The 25026-nt window shown below is 34.9% G+C and overlaps 3 protein-coding genes across 3 annotated transcripts; 2 read left to right on the forward strand and 1 right to left on the reverse strand.

The window, feature by feature from the left end:
* Window positions 1-423: 423 nt before the first annotated feature.
* On the reverse strand, window positions 424-10586 carry LOC128173133 (trichohyalin-like). Its single transcript, XM_052838853.1, has 12 exons — window positions 10531-10586; window positions 9037-9197; window positions 6546-6676; window positions 6039-6156; window positions 5489-5659; window positions 5005-5106; window positions 4182-4292; window positions 3171-3299; window positions 2406-2488; window positions 2014-2179; window positions 792-916; window positions 424-491 (listed from the first exon to the last, which is right to left on the reverse strand). Exons 2-12 carry the CDS (start codon window positions 9187-9189, stop codon window positions 470-472), a joined length of 1311 nt encoding a protein of 436 aa, XP_052694813.1. The 5' UTR covers window positions 9190-9197; window positions 10531-10586; the 3' UTR covers window positions 424-469.
* Window positions 10587-10785: 199 nt separating this feature from the next.
* Window positions 10786-21829, forward strand: LOC128173086 (signal recognition particle 19 kDa protein-like). Its single transcript, XM_052838809.1, has 5 exons — window positions 10786-10916; window positions 13848-13923; window positions 16509-16580; window positions 17315-17426; window positions 19428-21829. The coding sequence occupies exons 1-5, from the start codon at window positions 10849-10851 to the stop codon at window positions 19559-19561; spliced, it is 462 nt and encodes a 153-aa protein (XP_052694769.1). The 5' UTR covers window positions 10786-10848; the 3' UTR covers window positions 19562-21829.
* Window positions 21830-22638: 809 nt separating this feature from the next.
* LOC128173085 (probable E3 ubiquitin-protein ligase MID2) lies at window positions 22639-25026 on the forward strand. Its single transcript, XM_052838808.1, has one exon. The coding sequence runs from the start codon at window positions 22979-22981 to the stop codon at window positions 24860-24862; it is 1884 nt and encodes a 627-aa protein (XP_052694768.1). The 5' UTR covers window positions 22639-22978; the 3' UTR covers window positions 24863-25026.

The raw sequence follows: 25026 nt of genomic DNA on the forward strand, positions 1-25026 counted from the left end.
TCACGCTACATCTATCAATCTCAACGCTTGTCACGCCGTGAACTAAATATTTACCTTGAAGAATACGAATATTTTATGTAGATTAAATGAGGACACTTCAAAACGGCTACATTTCCAGTATTAATCTCTCTCTCACTCTTTCTCTCTTTCTCTCTCTCTCTCTCTCTCTCTCTCTCTCTCTCTCTCTCTCAATGGAAGCTAATATCAGGAAGGAAATATTATCTTTTCTTTAAATTATATGCTTTTGAAAGAAAGTGTTCCAGAAGAGTAATCGGAAACTGATTGAAAATCTTCTCCTACTCATGCTTTTTTTTTTATAGTCTTCTACCTTTTAACGACGTGATAATACATGTATACATAAAGCAAATCCCTGCATGTCCAACTTTAATTTTAATTTTTATTATAAAAACGACCAACAGAAACCAAATGCATTATTATTTATTTAAATATCTGATAAAGAATTAAAGTTTTAGAAATCTTCATCTTGCCATCTGAAATTTAAAAAAGAATCCTTATGAGATCAACTGTAACAAAAAGTATAGAATAATTCCTAATGAAAATATGGCTATGATTTTTGTAAAAATAAATCTGCCTTTGATATGACTCAAAAAAATGTTAAGGATGTGATCGATACTTAAATTCTTTGAGATCCGAAATTAATTTGTTTTAGTTTTTACTTTGACTGAGTAAGTTATAATTATCTTGATCATCTGATCAAAGCTAAAGAAAAACCCCAAAAACCTAATCTACGGAACGTTCATTTTTCGTTTGATTAAAAGGACGTCTCATACCGAACAACTTTAGTTTCCTTGCGGTTCTTGGTTCGAATCATCCGGAGTTTCTTATCCCGTTCAGTGAGGTTTTCTTCGCTTTGTTCCTCTGTTCGACCCGCCTTCTTCTTGTTTGTGATATTAACCTTTATAGATAACACAATGAGAAAAAGTTATGTACATTTTTATGTATTATACATGTATGTTGTGTATTGAAATAAAAGCTTGATGTTGATATTCATAAGTCATGTTACATTTTACCTTTCTCTTCGTTATTCATATTGTCTAAATCTTAATATCAAGAGCAACGTGTTGATCCAGTCGCCTTTTCCTACCATATTTCTTTTTATTGACTTTGTACTCTTTCAATCACCTAATATATTTAACTACTCACAATATCCCTTGTGTACCGGAACATTAGCCTCGGTGTCTGTATGCTGATCTTGTTAACCTGTTTACCTGTATAACTCACCTACTGTTTACCTGTATAACTCACCTACTGTTTACCTGTATAACTCACCTACTTTTTGCCTGTATAACTCACCTCCTTTTTGCCTGTATAACTCACCTCCTTTTTGCCTGTATAACTCACCTACTCTTTGCCTGTATAACTCAAGCATTTGTCTACATACAATCAAATATCTTTCCCATTTCCCATTTTCCCATTTTCCCATTTGTATAACTTACATGTACCCATCTGCCTATATACAACTATTCCAGTATACCTGTATTAGTCACCAATATGTCTGCATTCATGTAACACATTCATTTGCCCGTACAACTCACCTATTTGCCTGTATGTCTCACCCAATTGTCTGTTTACATGTATCTCATGTATTGCCTGTATTACTCCTCCATCTGCCTGTATACATGTAACTCACCCATTTTACCTCACTGTGTATCTCATACATTTCCTTGTATCACACACCCATTAACTTTGATGGTTGCCTTTTTACACACTTATTTCGTTGTATTACTTGTCAATTTGTCGGTATATATCACCAATTTGCTTATATTACTGTCTACCCATGTTCATACTCAACATTTTCCAGCTTACTCTCTTATGTGATATTGTGCTCTGTTTCCTGGCTAAATCACTCACCAATTTGCCTTTTCATTTAAATATGTTCCAATATATATTTGCGCCTTTAATTAACCACTTACTTTGAGAATATTTTTTTTCTGTTTACCCGAATATATCGAACATTGTCCTGTTCAGTCACTTGTTTCCCTGGGTACTCACCCATTTGCCTTTGAATTTCTGCAGCAGCATCTGTCTCTGAACCCTGTTCATCACATTCATCATGGCCGCGCGTGCCGGGTTGTCCTGGGTTACCAGCTGCTCCTCTTCCTGGATCCGCCTGGACTTCTCCTTCCGGTACAGTGAGCAGGTCCTCTTTGTGTTCACACTGTTAAAATGAAGTCCCGGCGCAGCATAAATAATAGAATTATTTTTTCATCATTAATGCATTGCCGTTTTGATTCATCCTTCTTCTGGCTATATTTTTTTGTTTATCTGGATTCTGTAACTGTCTTAATAATTTTATAAAACGCGAATTCGGCTCTGAATTAAATCTGTTCTAGATACAGAACAAGTTCAGAAAAACCTGCTTTCAATGCAAACAGTACACTTACATCCTGACGATGTCCTCCTGGGCGGTAAACTTCACATCCTCCACGTACTGCTTCATCTTCTCTTCCTCTTTGTGCTCTTTCATCTGTACAAAAAATGTAATGACTTTACAGCGTTTACTACTACTTCTCAGTTGCGAATTCTCGTGGTTTTTTTTTACTAATATGATATCAAATTCGAATGTTCATTCAATACGTTAGCATAAAAACAACATGATTTTTTTTAAAAGTTAAATGTGCGAAAGTGTAAAATATTCAATACATTTTTGTGATCGGCTTCGGCCGATCAATTTATGACCATATGAGACATCCAGAAAATTCCACTATGCGCACACATTGCGCCTTGCACTGCCTCATTTAAATTTTTAATTACAACATGTATACGGTTACATAAATAATCATTCAAATCACGTTTTTCTTCACACATGCATAAGGAAATTTATCGGAAGTATAATTCGCCTACTAAAAGTAAAGCTTATTCATGCCGGGATCTTTCGGAAATCAACAAAATCTTGCTATATATAGTTTATTCCATGCAGCTTAATGCCAAGCATTACATTTACACTGATGACTAATGATATTACTTGCCGATCATTCCTTTAAAAAGAATATCTGTATGATATAAGACAATGATTATATCTCTATTTATAAAATGTTCACGTTAGTTATTTTCATTCGGAATCATTTTTCTAGGTTTGCCGGAGATGCATGAGAATTTTATTTTTAAGACAGTAACAGGAAGTAAATCAAAGTTACAGCGCCCCCTACCTCCAGATTCCTGTACATGGCGACGATCATATTCACGGCCTTGCTGAACCTGTTCTGGTTCTGGTACGCCACCTTGTCATTCTCAATCATCTTCTGTAACTCTATCTTTTCTTTCCTGGCTTGTTCCTCCTGAAAGAATCGTGTCAAATCTGTGTTTATGAAAAATTGTTAATCATGATTAATTTTATTCAATAAGGAATGAATTCAATACTTATACTTGTTTTATACGATATAAATTGGTTTGGGGCACTTTACGCTATCTTAACTGCGAAGCTGTTTATAAAAAAGCGTTTAATGTTTCAAACCATTTAATATCGTATAAAACTATAGATATTGAATTCATTCCTTATAATTTAATTTTTATACTCTTGATTGTAGATTAAAAAAAAGGTCATTGACATTTAAAACAACATAAAATTGTACAAAATTCAAACGTAATTCAGGCGTATTGATACGTTTTTGACGTTAGTCTTACCATGACGTAGACAACATTCTTTACACGTTTTAAATAAAATAAATTTTTAACCAATCAGAAGGCACGTTAAAACCAGAATTAAATTATGTATCTTTTTAAAAATATGATATACTTTAATATTCATTAAAATTTTGTCATAATATGTGTCATGATTTATCTCCCTAGTTTCCAAATCTATATTAATACACCTTACTATTTTTTAACCAACCCATTCTTAGAAAATGTCTTTATGGCAATTTTGGACCACATGTATCAGTTAAAGGTCTTACCACTTTCCCCCAGAATACATTCCTCATTACTTATGTAATAGTCTGTTAATAATTAAAGGTTCTATTAATCTATCTGTTCTTTGAGACAACCCTTATGGACTTCTTTGACCATAGTTTTTACCTGTTTACTAATTATGACGTTAAATCAATCTACCTGGGTTTTTTTAGACTGTCCTTGTGGGACCCCTGCACCACTGTGATATATAAGCTGCAGTTTTTACCTGTTTATTTTACCTGTTTACTGATTATGACGTTACATCAATCTACCTGTTCTTTGAGGCTGTCCTTGTGAGACTCCTGCACCACTGTGATCAGTGACTGGTCCAGCATCTCCCCCACGGCCTTGTTGTACTCAACATCTGTCTCCTTCTGGTCGTCCTGGATACAGTGACGGAAATTACAATACGTGTTATATAGCAGTATGACTGATACACGGTGATAGTGTTCACTAAGAATTGGATTCAGATAAACTTGGCTACATTTTGTTGTATTCCTATGTAGCCAGATTTATATTATTATTAAGTTCAGAAATTCAGAGAAATTCAGAAAAGGTTGTATGTAATAACGCAAAACACTAGGGCATGGACAACAATCTTACAGTTATGTGTAAAATCAGTTTCTCTTCTGATCAAATAAAAGTTAACTTACATTTACTTCATTATGAGTTTTTTACCGATAATAACGCAGTAAGTTATAACCAACTCATTTTTTGAAATAATATTACAACGTGGTCTTCATCACAGGAATAAAATTAAAACACTAACCCATTGATGTAGGCACACATTTGTTGGGTGTTTTCCTTTGAGAATTGAATATGACCCGAAAACTAATCAAATCCGACAATCACGCGACATATAAGCATCACTCAATCATGAAAAATCAATGCACACAGTGCCAATGCATTTTGAGTGATCAATAAAATATAAACTTTTACCACACCACTACTTAGCTTAACAATAATACAGTTGAATACAATAAAAACAAATGATTGTACGTGAAGAACGGTTACACCATCTGACCTGTAACAATAATACATATGAATACAATAAAAGCATATGATTGTACGTGAGGACTGGATAGATCATCTGACCTGTAACCTCTCTGACGCCTCCTCTAGATCAGTGTTGATGAGAGAACGTTTCTGATTGGTGAATGCCATGCTGTCAACCAACGAATCGATGCTGGCTGTTCTCTGGAGGTGATTAAAATAACAAGCTTAATGCTGCTTATTGAATTCTAATGGCTTTTAAAAAAAAGGAAATAATTCTGATTTCAAATATGTAGCATCTTAATAAGGTTTAATTACAGAGATGTACACAATTCCACATACTAGTTTTATACGGTCCACAAATAGTGTATGGAAAAATAAAATTAAATTCATGAAATGTTACTATGGAAATCACTTAAAGATAGTTTCCTTAGCAACGGAGCTGAATTTGCTTTATGGTTTTGGTAAAATATCACCATTTCAGATGTTAAATTTTATTCTTAAAGAATCAATTTGATTAAACAAAATCGTTTATTTGAATGAAATGTTAAGAAAGATGATCAGGGTACAATGGATGCTCCCTTACCATGGCGTCATCCTTCATGGCCATTAGTAGCCTGACCTGGTGCTCCCTCTCTTTTTCAGACATCTCATCCACCCTCCGCCCGTTCTCCCGGCACACCAACTCACACTGGACAGAGTCCTTGACTGACTCCTGATGGTGGGTGAGCAGACGGTCCTCGGCCGCCATCTCTCGCTACAGAGAGATAGAGAGATAGACATATAGACTATAGACAAATAAAAATAGAGAGACGCCAACTGGACAGAGTCTTTAGCCGACACCTGGTGGTGGGTCATCGGGCGGTTCTCGGCCGCTATCGCTCGCTATAGAAGGATAGACAGATAGCTAGACAGAGAGGTAAATGGACCACTTGACACTGGACAGTGTCCTTGACCGAGTCTTGTTTTTTGGTAGCCATCTCGCAAGGATAGAGATAGGGATCCCTAATCTATTACACACTACATTTATACTTCATGCACCTTGCTGATGGTGTTGCCAGCATGAGATGTTGTAAGACACAGGTAGTTATGATGTTTCTGATCTATTTTACACAATGAATTAATTCTTTAATTACCTTGCTGATGACGAGAGTATCATTGAAATCGTCCAGTAGCGGCTGGATTATCTCCCTTGCCAGTTTGGAGAGTTTCTCCTCACGCTTCGCTCTCCAATCGCGCTCCTGATCCATCTCCCTGAAGACAAAAAAATCAAGATATGATTGGTTGAAGGCAAAAACGACAAAACCGAAATCTGATTGGCTGAAGTGAGAATTTAACATATCTAAATATCAAGTCTATCAAACGTATCATGAACAACTGTATTATTGACCTTGACCTTGTTAAACAGTTGCAATGAACGCCATCTCTCTATTATGAAAAGATGTTAACAATCAATACAACTTTTGAAAATATTGTGTAATCAAACTATATAAATAAGACATAGACAATTTACCTTAATACTTAGCATTGCGGTTAATTTAGAATAAATTAATATGACAAAATAAGATAATCAAACGGTTTCACACTTAAACCAACGCTAATTGTAGAGTGCACCAAGAAACATGATTAATTAAAAAGTGTACTTGTCCACGGCCTTGGTGGTGAGTCTTCGCGTGCCCTTCTCCAGATTTCCTGTTGGACCGGAAGTTTCCCAGTGCTTCCCTTGGTAACCGTGAGTTTTATGATCCACGACAGCGTGACAGCAATCTTTCAGCTGTAAACATGTACAGGTGTATCAATAAAAGTATATAAAGTGTGTCGATGCTTTAGGTGTAAATGTTTACAGGTGTGTCTATAACAGTATATATAACGTGTCAATCGTTTAGCTGTAAATGTTTACAGGCGTTTTAAAACAAATGTATTTTTACATTTTTAGTTTGTATGCCTGTGATGAATTTACAAATTTTATTTCAGTTTTCCGATAATATAGTTTTTGGCATTTTACGTGTTCGGCAGCATCACGTTGTTGCTTTACGCTGCGTTGTAACACACCGTCTGTGAAAAGTATAATAATGACCCCCGTAGAATAATGATCGGGGTCATTTTTCGACGAAGAATAATGACTCCCCCCCCCCCTTGCTGTAGAATAATTGGATTTTTCTGAAGAAAAAAGACCCAGGGTATTTTTTCCTCATGTTAAACAGGAAGAGAAATTACCCCCGTAGAAAAATGACCCCGGCTGTAAACAAGAATAGAAATTGGTTACCCCGTATCAAAGGTATCTGATTTTGAAATTACTTGAATTGTCACATTGTTCAGCAGTTTATATCTCCCTTGATTTTGTTCACATGATCTTTACTGCCTCCTTAGTTGTCAATGCTCCTAATAACTATCAATGCATTAATAATCTTGATATTAATTAAAGTATGCCGATGATAAAGTAAAATATATTTTCTGTTCGAGTACTCTCAGTACTTTGACGATTTTCCTTATCGGTCGTTAACTTCTACTGGCTAATAGCTGCTGTCAGTGCCTGCTAACTTCAGCTTGGTTATAATGCCTAACAAAGGAGTAGACTTTCCATAATTTTGGTGTCATCGTTAATTCTGGGTGATGCACTTTTATACCCAATAGTTTGTACTATGGGAAAATCGTTAGTGTAAGTAAAATTCGAGTCTACTTTCTCATCGCCAATAAACAGAATTTGGTTTCATAGTGTCTTGTATCTCGAAATAATTTTAATGTGTAATCGATCCTTCCAGTTGTAAACGTTTACAGGCGTCTTTGTATCAATACTAGTACTTAAAATTCCTAATTAATATCCGCGTAAAATCGCGAGAAGCCAGTCTCACGGATTTTAAAATCTCGCTTTTTATTTTCGGCCATATGTAAACTATATAAAACTATGATAGAATTGCGGCATTCGCGATTTTATGTTCTCGCGATCTGTTGGAAAACCATTAGAACGCGAAATTAAGTACTTGGGTAAAATAAGGAATCTTCAGGATATGATGTAGAATATCCATTCGATTGTTGTTTTTTATAATGCGAGACACGCTATATTTGAAAAGCCAAAGTGCGCGCATAAGAGCATTTTATCAGCTGTAATTTTTTTTACAGATGTGACAGTATCAAGGGATTTTAGATGTATGTAGACCAAAACTTCTATCGAGAGAGATAGAGAGAGAGAGAGAGAGAGATGTATGCTCTTCGTTCTAGAAACGTTTATTTAAAAATTACCGGTATGCATCGCTCACAATGGTTAGTGTTATTAATACATATTCATTTTCTTTGATGAATGAAGTTAGTTGTGATTTCATTGTTATTTTTTGCACAATATCTATCTATTAGATAAGATGTTTGTCTTATTTATAATCTTCTTAACATATTTTATGGTTGTTTACCTTGTAGCTTTAAAATTGTGCGTTTATTTATATTGCCAAATGATAGATCGTTACTACGCAATCTTGTCAAACTACAAATCCGGTTGATGCAATGATTTGTTTTAGTACGGTGTTGTTTTAGTATACCTTTAAGATAGCTGGATGGTAATTGGACATTTTTATACTGTATTGATCTCCTTCAAAAGAAGAGCTTTGTACAAAGATTTATGCAAATACTCAAATTTAAAGCCAAAAAATATAAATCATATCTAAATATTTAAGGCGGATCTGATTAATTTATTGACCACGTATCCTCTTAAACAAATTTAAGAATAGATGTTCCTACAATAAAAAATCTTTTTATCATCTCACTTTTCAATGCTTTGCAATAATGATATTGCAGAGAAAATAGTTAACGAGAGAGAGAGAGAGAGAGAGAGAGAGAGAGAGAGAGAGAGCTTTGTGTTGTAAGATGACACCTTTGTTTTTTTTTCTTTTTAAAACTCTCTGCAACTACGTATATGCTGACCTTTTGTACAGGTGGCGCTTTTATGTAATATTTGCAACATGCATTCATATATATATATATTAATTCAATGTATTGTTGGTCGGGTTTGTTTATCTATTTATTGATATGGGGGTGAGGAGGGGGGGGGGGGGGTATCGTCGACACACCTAAAGAGCCAATGGTTGGGTTTGTATCTATTTATATTTTTTTTTAATTTCTATGTAGAAGGGTGTTTCTACTGACCCGGTAGTGCCCTGGCTGGGGTTTGATGCCGTGATGTTGGCGGATGAGTGCCCTCCCCTGGGCCAAGCTGGACTGTAGATCCTGCTTAAGATATCTCTGGACCACGACCTCCTCCACTGAGTCAGAGTCACTGCTACTGCTAGAGTCAGACATCCTGATATCTGTAAATGAATGATAGCTACTGCTAGAGTCAGATATCCTGATATCTGTAAATAAATAATAGCTACTGCTAGAGTCAGATATCCTGATATCTGTAAATAAATGATGTATATAGCCACTGCTGGAGACAGACATCCTGATATCTGTAAATGAATGATAGCTACTGCTAGAGTCAGATATCCTGATATCTGTAAATGAATGATAGCTACTGCTAGAGTCAGACATTCTGATATATGTAAACAAATGATAACACTTGTTATATATCTCAGTACCAATAACATGTCTACACTATCAGAGTCACTGCTACTGCTGTTAGAGTCGGTTAATGGGTTATACATGTAAGTACATGTTTACAATTGACATCTAATCGCTATACTGCTAAATTATTCCTGTTTCAAAAATAAAATAATCAGTCACAATGACACCCTGAAGGGGAACACAAATAAATATGGATATTAAATGACGGAGAACACAGATAAATGTCTATGAGGATAAATGAGGGAGGACACAGATAAATGAGGGAGGACACAGATACATAGGCGTCGGAACCAGGGGGCTAGGGGGGGGGGGGGGCTTAGATTGAGAAGCATACTAGCCCCCCCCCCCCCCCCCCCCCCCACGGATTAGGAATTTCATGATTTTGCAAAAAAAAATTTGGTAAGTAAGTTTTTTTTTCTTTTGGAAGTATAGGTATATCCCCCCCCCCCCCCCCCACGGATTAGGATTTCCGTGATTTTGGGAATTACTTTTTTCTCAATATTTCTGAGGATTAGTCTAGCCTCCCCCCCCCCCCCCCCCACTTTCAATTTGCTTCCGACGCCAGTGAGATAAATGAGGATAAATGAAGGAAGACACAGATAAATGATTATAAATGAAGGAGGGCACAGGTAGATAAATGGGAGAGGACACAGATAAATGAGGATAAATAAGGGAGGACGCAGATAAATGAGGATAAATAAGGGAGGACGCAGATAAATGAGGATAAATAAGGGAGGACGCAGATAAATGAGGATAAATAAGGGAGGACACAGATTAATAAGGATAAATTAAGGAGGACACAGATGAATGAGGATAAAAAAACAAATACAAAATAATTGGAATCTACAGAGTTCGTCTCATTATTTCATATTTTTCATGCTTACTTTTTATAAATAAGTTTTATCTTAATATCTTTGTTTTCAGACTGTAATACCTATAAATTGTTTTAAAAATTCTTTTCAACATATGTAACGTGTTAAATACTTAGAAGATATTGTTTTTGATAAACATTACTGTAACAAAACTCTAATACAAGTTCGACTCAATCTATTAAAATACAATGGTCATTGCTCTTACCTTGGGTGCTGAACTGGCTTGTATACAAATTCTCCCGCGAAGCAACGATTGTGACGTCACATGAAACTCTCTACTACTATGATCCATAGTAACTCAACGTAAAAGAATAAATTTAACGTCAAACAATGATTAACACCAATTATTTTTAATACAGAAGTATATTTAAACTACAAATTCTAATTTATGAGTCATGTAGCCGTTTATATTTTCTGATTGAGATTACAAATTGACAGGTCTTTTGAGCGCTTATGATGACACGTATCGAAAAGGTAAATCAAGCGTCTATACGACACAGATATCAACATTTTCACCGACAACATGGCACAACAACAGCCCCAGCAAGCACGGCCCTGGAACCCAGACTTCAAACACTCTGACAGAGAGAGGTAAATATATGTAACAGCGGACCACAGGGCGATCTATTCACATCTTCTGGGGTATACTGGTTGGCGGTAATCGATGTTTGATAGGCACTTTTCGATCAGTTACGTGAACAGCTGTTTTGGGAAATTTGTCATAAACTGCGAATGTGTCCGTTAGATCATGATGAAAGTGTGAATTATTGGAGATCGCTCTCATTTACCTCTTTTTCATATCAGTTACATATGTTTAAATTTCGTTTAATTTGTCTCCCATTATGTAGCAGCAGAGATATAAATAATGTCTGGTAGCAGTGCCTCAGAAATAAACAAATTGGCTAACATTAACACATACAGAGTGACACAGGGCTTTATGTCTTATTTCAAGGTTTAAACTTAACTAAAATTTTCACTAGCCATGTGGGCTCCTAAAGTTTCAAATATAGGACCCCACAGGCAAACTTGTTAGCCCTTATACCAATTAATTGTAGCTTGAGAAATGTATAAGTTTCAGATGATGACGACTAAATCTAAAGTTTTTCACAATTATAATTCATTTACCTTTGTGGAAAAGCTATTAAGAGAGAAATAAAAAAATTCCACCTGAAGATTCTCTGGCCTAAAACATCAAACACATATTGTACATGTACTGTACTAGTACATATGATTTAGTCATATTTGAAAAAAAAAAAAAAAAAAAACCATCAACTTACAATGCATTGGGGGATAGGATAAGGGGAGGGGTATAGATACAGGGTTCTCCTTTAGAGCCAGCACCCGGCGATTTCTCACCCCCTACTTGTGGCAAATACGCCGCCTACTATTACTGTAACTAGAACAAAGTTTTTAACGTTTAAAGTTTTCATTTATTAAGAATCCAGTACATAAATGATATTCCATAGAATGTTGACGGATTCCTTCTTTCATAGTGTTAAATAAAAGTACATCGATCTTGATCCTGTGCTGCATAACCAATAAACACATTGAAGAGATCCGAAAGCATAAGATAAATCAAGAGGAGTCTTTTCGCGGGTTTTTTGCTCTGTCTTGACTTATCATACATTTTCTTAATATCTTCGTGATTATACATCACTCAAAGTTAAACTTTTCAACACGATGTGTTAATTATGCGGCTCAAAGATTTAGTCTAACCAAAGGGATAAGTTATTTGATCATTTTTCAGTGTAGATCTCATCTAAAAACGTTGGAGAAATTGGAAAACTTGGAGTCTTCAGTTGGTAAAATGGGTAGGCAAACCCGGGCCGGGGCAAAATAAAAGCAGGGGCAGATCTAGCTTTTTCAATTTCGGACGATAATAATTAACCAATGTCATAAAAATTTCAGGATATGTTACAGACTGGTATTTTTGTATTTGCTGCAAATATTGCATATTTTGGAATTCATTAATGATTGTTGATTTTCAAGTTGGTAATAAAAATGGATAGGCAAACCTGGGTCGACATTTTACGGGTTTATGGGCTTTGGAAGACTGAAGCAAGATTTTATTGAACTTCCTAACTGTGTATGGTTGGAACAGATCTTCACCTAAAAAGAAACAGAAACTTGCAAAGGAAAAGAAAGAACATATTCCCAAATTCTATTTGTCTTTTAAAAAAATACCGTTCATGCATGCATTCTTGATAAAATGAGATAGTAAAATGCAGTATTGAATGATCACTTAATTAAACTTGTTGGTTTTTTTACTCATCTGTATGCTACATTTTTATGTCTGGAATGCGGGAAATTGCTTCAAATGGCTTCTGAGTTTAATTCAGAATTTTCTAGAAGGCTCTCGACACTCACATCTAGTGCCTCCTACTTTATTCTCTTTCCCCTGCTACTGCACTGGATTGTTTGATAAGTAAAACTACACTGGACAAAATTGCTAACGCACGTACCATTTGAAATAAAATAATATTTACATCCTAGAATTTTGTAAAGATATATTTAATGTTTAAATAAGTCGCCTAAATTATAAGTAAGACATTTAAATGTCAAAACGGATAAATGGATGCAATGTTAACCGAAGCGTGACTCTTCTTTAAAAATGCTCAAATCGTGCTCACACTTCTTTTGGAAAGATAAATCTTTACTTTCTTTTTTGTGATCTTATTATTGATGCATGCATTACTAAAACCTTACAAAAAACCCGACGGGATTTGGCGCGTTTGATCGCAGAAGAGCGTGGCAGGACAGTTAGTATGGTTTCTGCAGAATTTTTCTTTAGTGAGGATAGAAAAAATGTTAATAATTGTACGATTACCGGTGTTATTTGCTAAAACATGACACAGCATGCTTATCAAATAAAAAAAATGTCGTTCAAGGTAGCCAATGTGTTTAAAAGGCACCACACGTCAATTGCAAGGTTGTACCAGAAATTTGCGCAAACCGGAAGTGTGAGGGACCGAGCAAGAATTCCAAAGCGTCGCGTAAATACTAGGCGAAAAGACAGACAGATCCCATTTATCCGAGCAAATGGAGCCCACACCTGATATTGATAAGTGAATCACATAATGGGGGGTACCAATGTTTCATAAACATTACTCAAAGCAACTGGTCAATAAGATTACAACAAATGATGTTTCATTTTCTGTATTATTATAAACTGTTAAAATAATATACTAATCAATCTTCGTTGCGTTCAGATCTAAAACAATCAAAGAAGTAGTAGGTGGTGCGTTAGCAATTTTGCCTAGTGTATATCTGATTGGTTTATTGGTTTTCCTTTATTAATGCAAATGGTCACATGCAAATGTGTACTAAGAGTATGTGTAAAAGAGAGAAGCATGATTCTGATTAGCTAATTATCTTAGTAATACCTTCTGCAATCCATTTATTTAAGGTGTAAAGTCATAGGTAGAACATTTTCTGTTTATAAGAGATGTGGAATAGTTATAATCATCATCTATAACAGATAACAGTTACCTGTATGTCATATTCAACTTTTTCCTCACACAGGTGGATATGTATTTACCCGGCGTACATCAACAGTCGAAAAACTGTTACAGAAGGACGGAGACTTCCCAAAGACAGGGTAAGCTATTGTTTTGTGGAAAAAAATTGGTAAGTTATTGTATTGTGGAAAGATGATCTTTCTATTTCACCGACAACATGGCACAATAACAGCTACAGCAAGTACGGCATTAAAACCCAGACTTCTATGTAATTGAAATTGTTTCAATATAATAACATTATATTACATTACGTAAGGAATAAATTTAATTTCTACATATGTTATACTGTACAATATAACATAATTTGGGGCAGTTTAGGCTTTATAAAACGCGAAGTGTAAACTGTTCCAAGTTATGTTATACTCGTATAACATACTAGGTAGAAATTAAATTTATTCCTTATAATTAAATTTTTTACTACTTAAATCAGATAATAAGGCCCATTAATTAGTTAAAATATGTTAATATGTACAAAATTTAAATGTAACATCAAGCGGACTAATATGTTTCGCATGCGTGTCGTATTGTGACGTAGGCAAGTTATGTTATACGATGTATATGAATTTGTTTAGACAATCAAATGAGGCGTTACAATTAGAATTAAATTAAAATTGTATATATATTCAATAGATCACAATTTATACTTTGCATATTAAGATTATAAGTCATTTAATCTAATCTAAAAGAAAATCAAGAAATTGTCTGAATGGACTCTTGTCTTGTCGGACCAATATGGCATTCATGTCTTGACTTCACCTACCAGAATCAGAGTAGTCATGAGCTATTATAAGTTTGTACAAAGTTCACAATGATTATTTCATGTTTGTCACTTCCTCCTTGTGGAAAGATGTGATCCATGAATAATATGATGTTATGTAGACGTTATGTAGATGTAATACGGTGTACTTATGTAGCCAGTATGATGTAATGTAGATGTGATACGGTGTACTGATGTAGCCAGTATGATGTAATGTAGATGTAATACGGTGTACTTATGTAGCCAGTATGATGTAATGTAGATGTAATACGGTGTACTTATGTAGCCAGTAGCAATAGAGTCTTCTATGCCAAACTGAAATAAATCAGCTATTTTTCATTAAAACATGTCTTAAGTTTTTCAACACTTTTAACAATACAGATGAATTGAACTACAGTTGACTAGTCTTTCTTCTATCACTTCCTTTAGTAGCTGTTATTTTGTTCATTATGAATTCTGTGTTCATAGATTACCATTGAGTCATCTTACAAGTTAGTTTATTGTTCCGGAGTTTGGGGATTCAAAACATACCACTTCATAGAAATAGTTCAAAACCATGCTATCCGATACTTCTTAGGTTTACACAGATACGCGCTGGCAATTACATTAAATAGTGAAGTAGGATAGTTAGCACCGACACAGAGGCGCTGGATATGCATGTTAAAGAGATGGAACAGAGTATTAAATCCTAACGAATGATGACCGTCTTACCAAAAAAGTTTTCCTGTGGAGTTATCGTAACAACAGCACTTGGTGCTCACAAGTGAATGAAATTCTATATAAATTAGATTTGTGTTCCTATTTTGATTTTATCCGTATTTGTGATATAAACGAAGTGAAATCTAAATTATTTAAAATCTATGAAGACGAATGGAATTCGATAACAAGGTCTCTACTGAAACTTAGGACATACGTAACGTTTAAACAAAACGTCCATTTAGAACCCTAGGTAACAATGAACATAACCAAACAGGAACGGTCTTTGATTGCACAATTTAGATGTGGAATCCTTCCTCTCAGGGTCGAAACTGGTCGTTATCGAAATGAACCTCTTCAAGAATGTTATTGTGTTCTGTGTAAAAGCAATTCGATTGAAGATGAAAAACATTTTATTTTTCAATGCAAATTTAATAAAATAATAGAATCTCTTTCTTTCATAGTATAAACTTAAATAAAAATCTAGATGAAACTGTCAACTTAAATATCATTGTGGAAAAAAATCAAAGATAAACTGCCAAATATCTCAATTTGATTTATTCAGTTAGACAAAGTTATCTGTACAAATCAAAGTAAACTCATGCGCTCAGAAATGTATATTTGTATATTATAAGATTTCAAAGTGACATATAGGTCCAATGGGCCGGGTGTAATTCGATAATGTATAATATTGTATTGTACTTAATACTCATGACATACACATGTCACTATAATAAAATATTCACTTACTTACTTACTTACATGTATTTGTCTGAATGTTCAAATTAAAATTTTATATTTACATTTGCAAATATGTTTCTTTATCTGTAGAATAGCGAAAACGTTCATTTTTGTATGATATTTTTCCTGAAATCACAATGATCATAGCACACTCTATCGCTTGGATTATTGTAAACATAAAATCTTGGTAATTTTAACAATTCTGAACAATTTGCATTTTTAAATGTAAATATAAGTTATAAACAGCAATGTTAAAAGTTCATCGTGTAATGAACTTGGTTGGTACGTGATAAAATCTTCTTAGAAGCCCTTTGGGCGTCACAGGATTTGATCATGTGACCAACCAAGTATGTAATGCAAAGTAACAAATAACAATCATTATTCCACAGTAAATTCTTTCTGTAGGAGAAAATCATGTTCTAATAAAACTTGTTTTAATTATGCAATCTAATGAGTAATATCTTTTTTCAGTGTGTTGAGAATCCCACTTACAATGAGATTAAGGACGTGTTACTGGCCTCGGGATTCGGCATCGGGATTGAGGTAAGATTTATACAATCATTCATAATTGCTGGCCTCGGGAGTCAGCATCGGGATCAAGATAAGATTAATAGAATCATTCACTGTATTACGAGTGTGGGATTAATGGAATCATTGATTATTATGAGTGTAGGATATTAAAATTCCTCCAAGGAGACAAGATTCACGCTCTAGGGCGAGGCTTTGCGGAGTCCTAGACAGTGAATCTTGGCCCGAGATGGAATGTCACTATCACACACGAATATATAATGAGTGATTATTTTTTTCACATTATTTTACATGAAAAATTAATGACTGACAACTTTCTGTGATGATGTTCAAAATATTACTTTTGATGTATCCCTCCACGCGCATCAAATAGTGCAAGTCAAAATGAGAGCATATGACAATATTTTCACTAAAAATATAATAAATTGTAAATAATTTAGCAAAACAATTACTCAATGGATAATGTCAATCCATCATTGTGCATTACCATACAGCAGACCTTTGTTTACATTTTAAAGCTGCGTAGTAATACACAGTGTAAGACAGAAAATTCTCACACTGGACAAACCGTTATCACAACGGTGATAATGTGATAAAGCATGCCCTTTACCTAGAATTGCTATTGAAAATATAATTTAATGCACACAATGCTGTTTGAAGGCTGTCTTAAAAAGTTAGATATATGCTTCCCAGCTTAGATATCACATGTATAATTGATAAATGCATGAGTCTGATTTGTTTTGCTACAGAACAAGGTCTATCCCAGAGAACTGGATCACAGAGACCCAAAAGTCCGCGGACGGATCCGAGTACAACTCCGCGACGAGAACGGCGGCTTCCTCATGCCCGAGTACAAAACTAGTAAGGAGATATATATAGAGCTATGTGTGATAGGGGGTTGTCCCAAATATACAAGTCCACTTAAGGGTTCTTCATTCATTCAGACATAGGGATTAAAGGATTGAACCCTGTAATATAATTAATATATGTCAACTTAAAAATTATCAATGTTTACAGTAAGTTTCAGCATAAAAGAATACAATCATATTCAAATTCATGAAATAAATAACTCTTCAGAGTTCACTAATCAAGTTAATGGTAAAGAAGGATAACTCTGATTATAATGCATTATAATTTCAGGGTCAATTAGAGTTACTGCCCTTGAACACAATTTACAAGAAATATATGCTCTATATCACTATCAATATCAATATTGAATTAAATAAAAACATTAACTTTCTATGTTGCTCCTTTGTAGATTACATTATTTCAAGATGCATATAATAAACATAAAAATATAACTTTGCAACGATCACCTGTTTATGGAACAATGTTTCACAATCCTGAATCCTCTGATAATGGTAGTACTCTCTGACTACAAGTATTCAATATGGTAACAATAATGAGCCTTTCACATATATTTGAAATATGATTATAATATAGCTTAGATATCAAAAGTATGAATTACAGAGATACTTTATAAAATACATTATTTCATAAATGTTGGTCAAATAAATAAATATGATAAATTGTCTCTTGAAGAAAATAGAAGCCTAGCCTTGGTCTGTCACAAAGGCTACTCAGTTAAAGCGAGAAAAAATTATAAAAACATACTATTGGCTATATTGAACCACCTGATCCTATCCACATGTATGTAAGTGACCATACAGGTGAAATGACTTAGGGCTATAAAATATCAGAAGCCACTAGGATAAGTAATTAAATAATGATTACTTGATAGGTGCATAAAAGACAGGGAGTTATAGGGATAGAATATATACATGTAAAATATAGATGAACTGTTATATGATGTTGATGATGAAATATGAATAATGCATGAATGTATTTAACTTATTAGGATCATAAAATTCTGTTACAGATAAAACAAACATTTGATTGCCCCAGCTATATGGCCGTGTTGAGATACATGTAATACTTTTTGTTTTGGCCTAGTAACTTCACACAGACAGTGACTGAAACATCACCACCCTGTATTGTCAAAACTTGTATAGATTGTTGCTACCCAAATTTGTTTACAAAATACAGTCTTCCAATTGTAATTCCATTCGTAAAGATTTAGTTGGTGTATGCATAAAACCAATACTTCTTCCCCCCCCCCCCCCCCCACTGCACTTTCTGCATTCAGTTTCGATCCTCAACAACCTCTTGCATTTACTGAAAAAAGGTTTCCCAGTAAACCAAATTCAATTCTGTCAATTTCCTAAATAAAAGCTTTTAATAATAGCGAGTGAAGTGAGCTCTAAGAACCAGTGTCTGCGGGAAAAAACAACGAGCTAAACCTACAGTTCATCAAACAAATTTTTTTGTGTACGTCCCATAATGCTCTCTAATGTTTACACCCGTGATGCTATGCCAAAAATGGCTGACATTTAACTTGTAATTTACGGTGTCTTGAGGTTTGAAGACACATTATGAGTACTGCACAAGCTTTGGCGAGACCCAAGAGATTTGTTACATGCCCCATTCTTTCGTATTGAGCCGAGATACGTAAACAAAGACAAAAAAGGTCATGTATGACGTCACAGTGCTCTCGCGCTTTATTTCCCGCGATAAACTAGAGGTGGATCAACCATCTGTAATGCGTGTACTAGCAATTTAGGTATAGACTGCGATACCTGCCTCATATGATGTTTTGATATTTTTTTTTTGTTTTTGGGGGGGGGGGGGGGGAAATTGCTTGATAGAGAAATTAAATATATACTAGCAGGAGTCATACTTTACCTAGCTGCAATCGCCACAGCAGTAGCACCGTAAAACATATTATCAGATCCCGTATTTTACAGTACCGGTATATCACTTTTCCGTAGATTTTTTGAATTTAACTGTTATTTATTTTATCAGGGAGAGCAGTGCTTGAGGTCATATGTGACAAGATTCCAAAACTGAAGACGCGGATCCAGGCGGCGTCCTCTCAGCCCGCCCAGACACAGCAACAGACCTCTAGCAAGTCCAAGAAAGGACGCAAAGGGAAGTAACTAGGAAGAAACGGAGAGGGGCTCCATAGGGGTAGTGTCTTGTAATGAACCAAGGACTGTGTGGGAATTGTTGGAATGGTTGAAATTCCAAATCTAACTGGATAAAGAGTTTTCTTGGAAAAGGAAGGACAGAATTATTGTGTTTGAAAATCAATGAACTAGAGAAAAATGTTATGGAGAACTTCATGGAAATGTAGAGAAATGTGACTTTATATATGAATCAGTTTGTGTGTGTGATGCATGAAAGAGTTGTTTGTGAGACCTACACAAAATTTGTTATGCAAACTTGGGTTTATGTTGATTATTTTTATGTTGCATTATGAAATCTATTAGTCAGATATCTAGGTCTATTTTCACACCATTTACAGGTTACAAATGCATGAAACTTTTTTTCTTATGCTGAATGTAAGTCACTGCAAGTGTTGCAAAATTTACATTAAGGTAAGGTACAGCTAACTTTTTAACAGAAATCTAATTGTGATGATCAAGAAGTGTCACATACAATAATACACATAACTTGAACAACATAATGTACAATGTATTAATCCATGCCTTATGTTTTTGAGTTAAATTATCTCATCAACCAGAACTAATTATGTACCCTCGTAGTTTATTTTGTTGTTGGATTGATCAGTTGATTCTGTGAATAAGTATTTGACAGAGTGAACATTTGGAAGCACAAATTTAAGTACCGATAGTTAGATCATTACATTCACAGTTTTATATACTGAGTTTGTTGATAGTAAAAAAAGATTCACCACATCCTCTCTATATAAACATCCTGACTATCAGTGTCATGCATTTAATTCTGTACTTGCATCTGATGTGTGTTTTGTTCAGCTTTTCATTTACATAAAATATCAGACGAGTATCCTTGTTTTTACATTGCTTCATGTATTATGATGCCACTAGAACTCTCACTGAAAGAAGGTGAAATATGAATGAAAACATCAGTAATGGTTGAATTGATTGGTAAAGTTAAGGGTTTGCAGTGTCACATACCACCAGTTACATGTATCATTATATTCTACTTCAATGGCGTCCTCTAAGTAACGTCAAAGGTATCAACGAGTGTAGTTTGTTTTTAATGTACCTGTAACAGAAACACTTTTTGCCTCTGCTTGGGTTCTAATCCAGGTCCGCTAGCGTGCAAGTCCATCACTCTACCGATCGAGCTAAAGGGTTACTCACTAGCCAGAGCTGGCAGGGATGTCATATACCCGACTCTATTATTTTGTCCCCCTCCAAGAAAAGAGTCGTCTTCAATTCTTCTGGGGTGCCAACACCTATGGGGCAAGGTTATAGAGACAATCTCTTTCACTTTCCAAAGAATACCCAGGTCCCAACATGGGCGCCAAATGTAACAGAGACACTTTTCCCCTCTGCTGGGGTATGAATCCGAGTCCTCTGGAATGCAAGTCCAGCACTCCAGCAATTTAGTTAAGGGTTAACCCATTAGCCCGAGCTAGAAGGAATGCTATATACGCGAGTCTACCACATACTTAATTTTTTTCTGTCAAACAAAAAACCAAGATGGAATAAATATACATGTGGCAATCTAGATTTAGCCAAATATGTTTACATTTTCCAGTTCATTTGTGATAACACTACAAATCGATTTTGTAATGGATTGTTCAATAACTATCCTTATATTATAAATTACAATTGCTGGAAATCAAATAAGTATTAATTAAGGAAATTATTCTTTGAATTTATGAGTTAATCAAAATATTCAGAAGTACATGTACGTAACAATCAAATACGGTCGATCGGGCGTGATCAAATTAATCTTCTTTTTTATCACTCCTTACGTATTTGATGGGTGTTGCTAAAACGCGGAACGGAAAACGGAACGGAATGGAAAATATCATCACGTTTATCGCTTAAAAAGGGTATAGACTGGCCAGAAACGATTTACTTTGAATTTTTTATTTATATCTAATGAATGATTATCAACATGTTGTTATCTTATTAATATTCATATGAATGTCTATCAATTATAGCATTGTATTCATTCGGCTTTAGTTGAGTACGGAAACGGAAAAATCAAATGTATACGAATTGTGAAACATTAACATGATTAAACGAGCAAATTAGCTATAACTTTTTACTTATTTTTCTTATATGGTATTGCTGGCATATCAGCGTAACGTACGCAGTTAGTGAAAGCGTTTTATGCGTGTTTTGAGTATTTTTATATTTCAAATATGATGTACATGTATATACTTACATCAAAATTGAATTTTCGGTGTTCTAGACGATCTTTTATCATACAGACGATACAGTATCATTGAGATGGAAGAAAAAAAACCCGTAGGACTGACGACATTAAAAATTAAAATACAGTAAACATTAAAATACCCGGTAATATGTGAAACTAGTAATTTGTGAAACTAGTATTTTTAGCAATGCAATTTTGTTTACGTTTGCATTACTAAGCAGTTGTTTATTCCAGCAGCTATATACATATGATCCGAATAGAGAGCTCTAGACGTTGCCTGGTTTGATTTTCCGATTATATATTGGGACTATAGTCTGTCGATCCCAAAATATTCATGCAGCACATTTGGACGATTTATAATGGAACATATTGACATCTTTTCTCCATTTGGAAGTCACTCAGAAGACCTTGCACAATTTTTCAACACTATCACCCGGGTCTGTTGAAATGCAAAACCCCATAGACTTCTTTATTTTTAGCCGTGTATTTATACCAGCTGATAAGCTAGAGAGGACGTTTTAAAGAAAGAATAATGAGAATGTTTAATGCTTCTAAAAGAGAATTGCTTGAACCCTGAGGTATATATAAATATACAGCAAAAAGTGAATCGAGGATATTTTGGGACAGAATATAGTGGTCAATGCATGTACTGTTAATTTTGAGGAGATAAATATTCTTGAATAAATAATCTAATATTGCTAATCTTTCAAAAAAAATTAAAAAGGTACATAAAGTATATCGTTTTAGCATGATTAACAAATCTACGAGGTAAATAACATTAGATAAGATTTTCCGTTTTCCCTTCCGTTCCGCTTTCCGTTCCGTTTTCCGTTCCGTTTTCCGTTCCGCGTTTTAGCAACACCCCGTATTTGATCACCTCATAATACTAAAAAAAGTGACTCGTTATTCCTTAAATGAAATCAGAAAAAATTCATAGGGAAAGTTGCACTATGTGTTTGAAAGTCAATTATGTCCCGAATTGTCCACACCATAAACTTCCTGTATCAGGCCGAATACATCAGACAGGAGTACAACAGACCCAAGGAGCTTCAGGTTCTTCATACCAAGTCTTTTACATGTATGGAACTGTGAATTCGTTGTCCATTGTAGATAAAAAGACAAAGAAACAAAGCTGAGGACAGTTTCCGTAATCTTTCAGGTCAACCTAAACTCTTTTTTTCCTATTTTGAACACCAATGATGGCGACTTCGCTAGCTGAGGCAAGTACATGTACAGTCAATGATGTTACAGTGTGTCCTATTTGCCTTGAAAAGTTTAAAACACCGAGGTATCTCCCATGTAAGCATTCGTTTTGCCACGATTGTTTACATTCTTACATTGTCAGTCAATCCAAATCTACGGAACCTCGTTTGGGATTTCATTGTCCAATTTGTCGTGTGTATATCCCAAGTCTTGGGGATTCTGGAAAATCAGAGGAATGGGCGGACCGTTTCCCGATGAATGTCATTTTACAGAAAATGGTTGAACAACCAAATGAAAAACATTGTGAAGCTTGTTTGAGAGACGGCGATGAAGAAGAGGCTGCAGATTTCTGTGTATCGTGTAACGAATACCTGTGTAAGTTATGCACCAAGTATCACAGGAAAAATTTGGGAACTCGAGACCATGACATATTTACAGTTGACGAAATGAAATCCATGCAAGTAGTTCCCAAGGTAAACATAGAAAGTTGTTGCTTTAAACATCAACAAGAAAAAGTGCAGTTGTACTGTCATGACCATGAGCAGGCATGCTGTGCACTGTGTGGGGGAACAGAGCACAGGAAATGTGATAGGGTCGACACTGTAGAGGATGCTGTAACGTTCTTAAGAGAGAATGGACAGATGGAATCATTGCTGAATGAGTTGAGTGCATTTCAAATGAAATATTTGAAAGCCAAAACCGAGGAAGAGAAAACTTTGTCTGAGATTGAAAATACGGTAGATGAAAATTTTGCTAATGTAGAAAAAGAGTACTTGGAGTTGGTACACCACTTAGAGAAGTTGAAAAGCAAGCATATCGAGGAACTCTTCGTTTCATTAAAAGAAGGCAGAGAGAAGCTGCAAAGAAAAATAGAAAGATTGGATGACGGAATTCTCTGTTTAAATCACAGTAAGACAGAAGTTGAAGATGCCCAGAAAAAAACAGAGAATGACGCAGAAGTATTAGCAAAGATTGTTTCAGCAAAAAGGAAACTACTTGAGTTGAAGAGTCTTAATTTCTCACAATTACATGTAACAATTTCTGTTATGAAAACACCTAAATGGAGAGAATTCACAGAGTTGACAACAATCGCAGACGTAAAACTTTCCGAATCCTGTAGTTTCTTAAATTTTGACATTAGAACTGCTGAACTGAAAAAGTTTAAAGAGTTTCCCGTCGAAGCTGGTAATGTATTTTTCGGTGTATTCTTATCTGAAGGGAGATTTTTGATCCCAAACCACAACGCAATTAGTGCATTTATGGTGTATGATAAAAATTGGAAATGTATCGAAATAATTGGAGGTCTGCATTACGCATGCAGCGCTTATCAATGTGAAAATGAAATCTTTTTAACAAAATCCGAATCAAAGACTATTGACGTGTTTTCATCGACTGATTTCCATAAACTTAGAAGCATTACTCTGAATGACAAAGTCTATGGGATAACAGGCTTGAACGGGTACTTATATGCTGCATGTGAAACACACATCTTAAAACTAAACAAAAATGGACAGATATTAAAGAAATACAAAGTTGATGGATCAAACAATGTACACGTGACAACGACCCAAAGTGGACTGATTGTGTTCGGGAACTTTGTGTCTGAAACAATAACAGCAATGACCGAAGATGGACGCGTTGTTTGGAAATACCAAAGCCCCAATTTGAAACGACCACACGGTTTGGATACAGATTCCTGTGAAAATATTTATGTTGCTGGCAGTAAGAGCAACAATGTTCACGTCTTGTCAAACACAGGAGATCTTGTCAGAGTGATAGAGGGTATTCCGAGTCCATACTTTTTCAAGATCAATGAGGATGAGAGAGTGGCATGTGTGTGCAGTAAAACTAAAACAATTTTTGTATATCGTTTTTAGAACCTTTGACATATACGCTGTATGCCACTATTTAAAGAAACTTTAATACTTTAATTTTGCAACGAGAGACTGGTTTTATTGTGTATCATTTATGGTAATTTTTAATAATTGTACGATTTATTTTTTGTTCAAAAAATAAAAAAAATAAAGAACAGAAAATTGTT

This window comes from Crassostrea angulata, chromosome 2 (genome assembly GCF_025612915.1).
Source record: "Crassostrea angulata isolate pt1a10 chromosome 2, ASM2561291v2, whole genome shotgun sequence".
Lineage (NCBI taxonomy): Eukaryota > Metazoa > Mollusca > Bivalvia > Ostreida > Ostreidae > Magallana > Magallana angulata.

What these genes read in the sequence shown, in the direction of transcription:
- LOC128173133 (XM_052838853.1), bottom strand. Translation starts at nt 9,189, where the DNA reads ATGTCTGACTCTAGCAGTAGCAGTGACTCTGACTCAGTGGAGGAGGTC. An exon ending in ACCACCAAGGCCGTGGACAA is followed by an intron (nt 6,157 to 6,545) that starts GTACACTTTTTA and finishes TTTTGTCTTCAG; the next exon opens with GGAGATGGATCAGGAGCGCG. An exon ending in CCATGTACAGGAATCTGGAG is followed by an intron (nt 2,489 to 3,170) that starts GTAGGGGGCGCT and finishes TTTTTTGTACAG; the next exon opens with ATGAAAGAGCACAAAGAGGA.
- LOC128173085 (XM_052838808.1), top strand. Translation starts at nt 22,979, where the DNA reads ATGATGGCGACTTCGCTAGCTGAGGCAAGTACATGTACAGTCAATGAT.
- LOC128173086 (XM_052838809.1), top strand. Translation starts at nt 10,849, where the DNA reads ATGGCACAACAACAGCCCCAGCAAGCACGGCCCTGGAACCCAGACTTC. An exon ending in AAACACTCTGACAGAGAGAG is followed by an intron (nt 10,917 to 13,847) that starts GTAAATATATGT and finishes TTCCTCACACAG; the next exon opens with GTGGATATGTATTTACCCGG. An exon ending in GGAGACTTCCCAAAGACAGG is followed by an intron (nt 13,924 to 16,508) that starts GTAAGCTATTGT and finishes ATCTTTTTTCAG; the next exon opens with TGTGTTGAGAATCCCACTTA.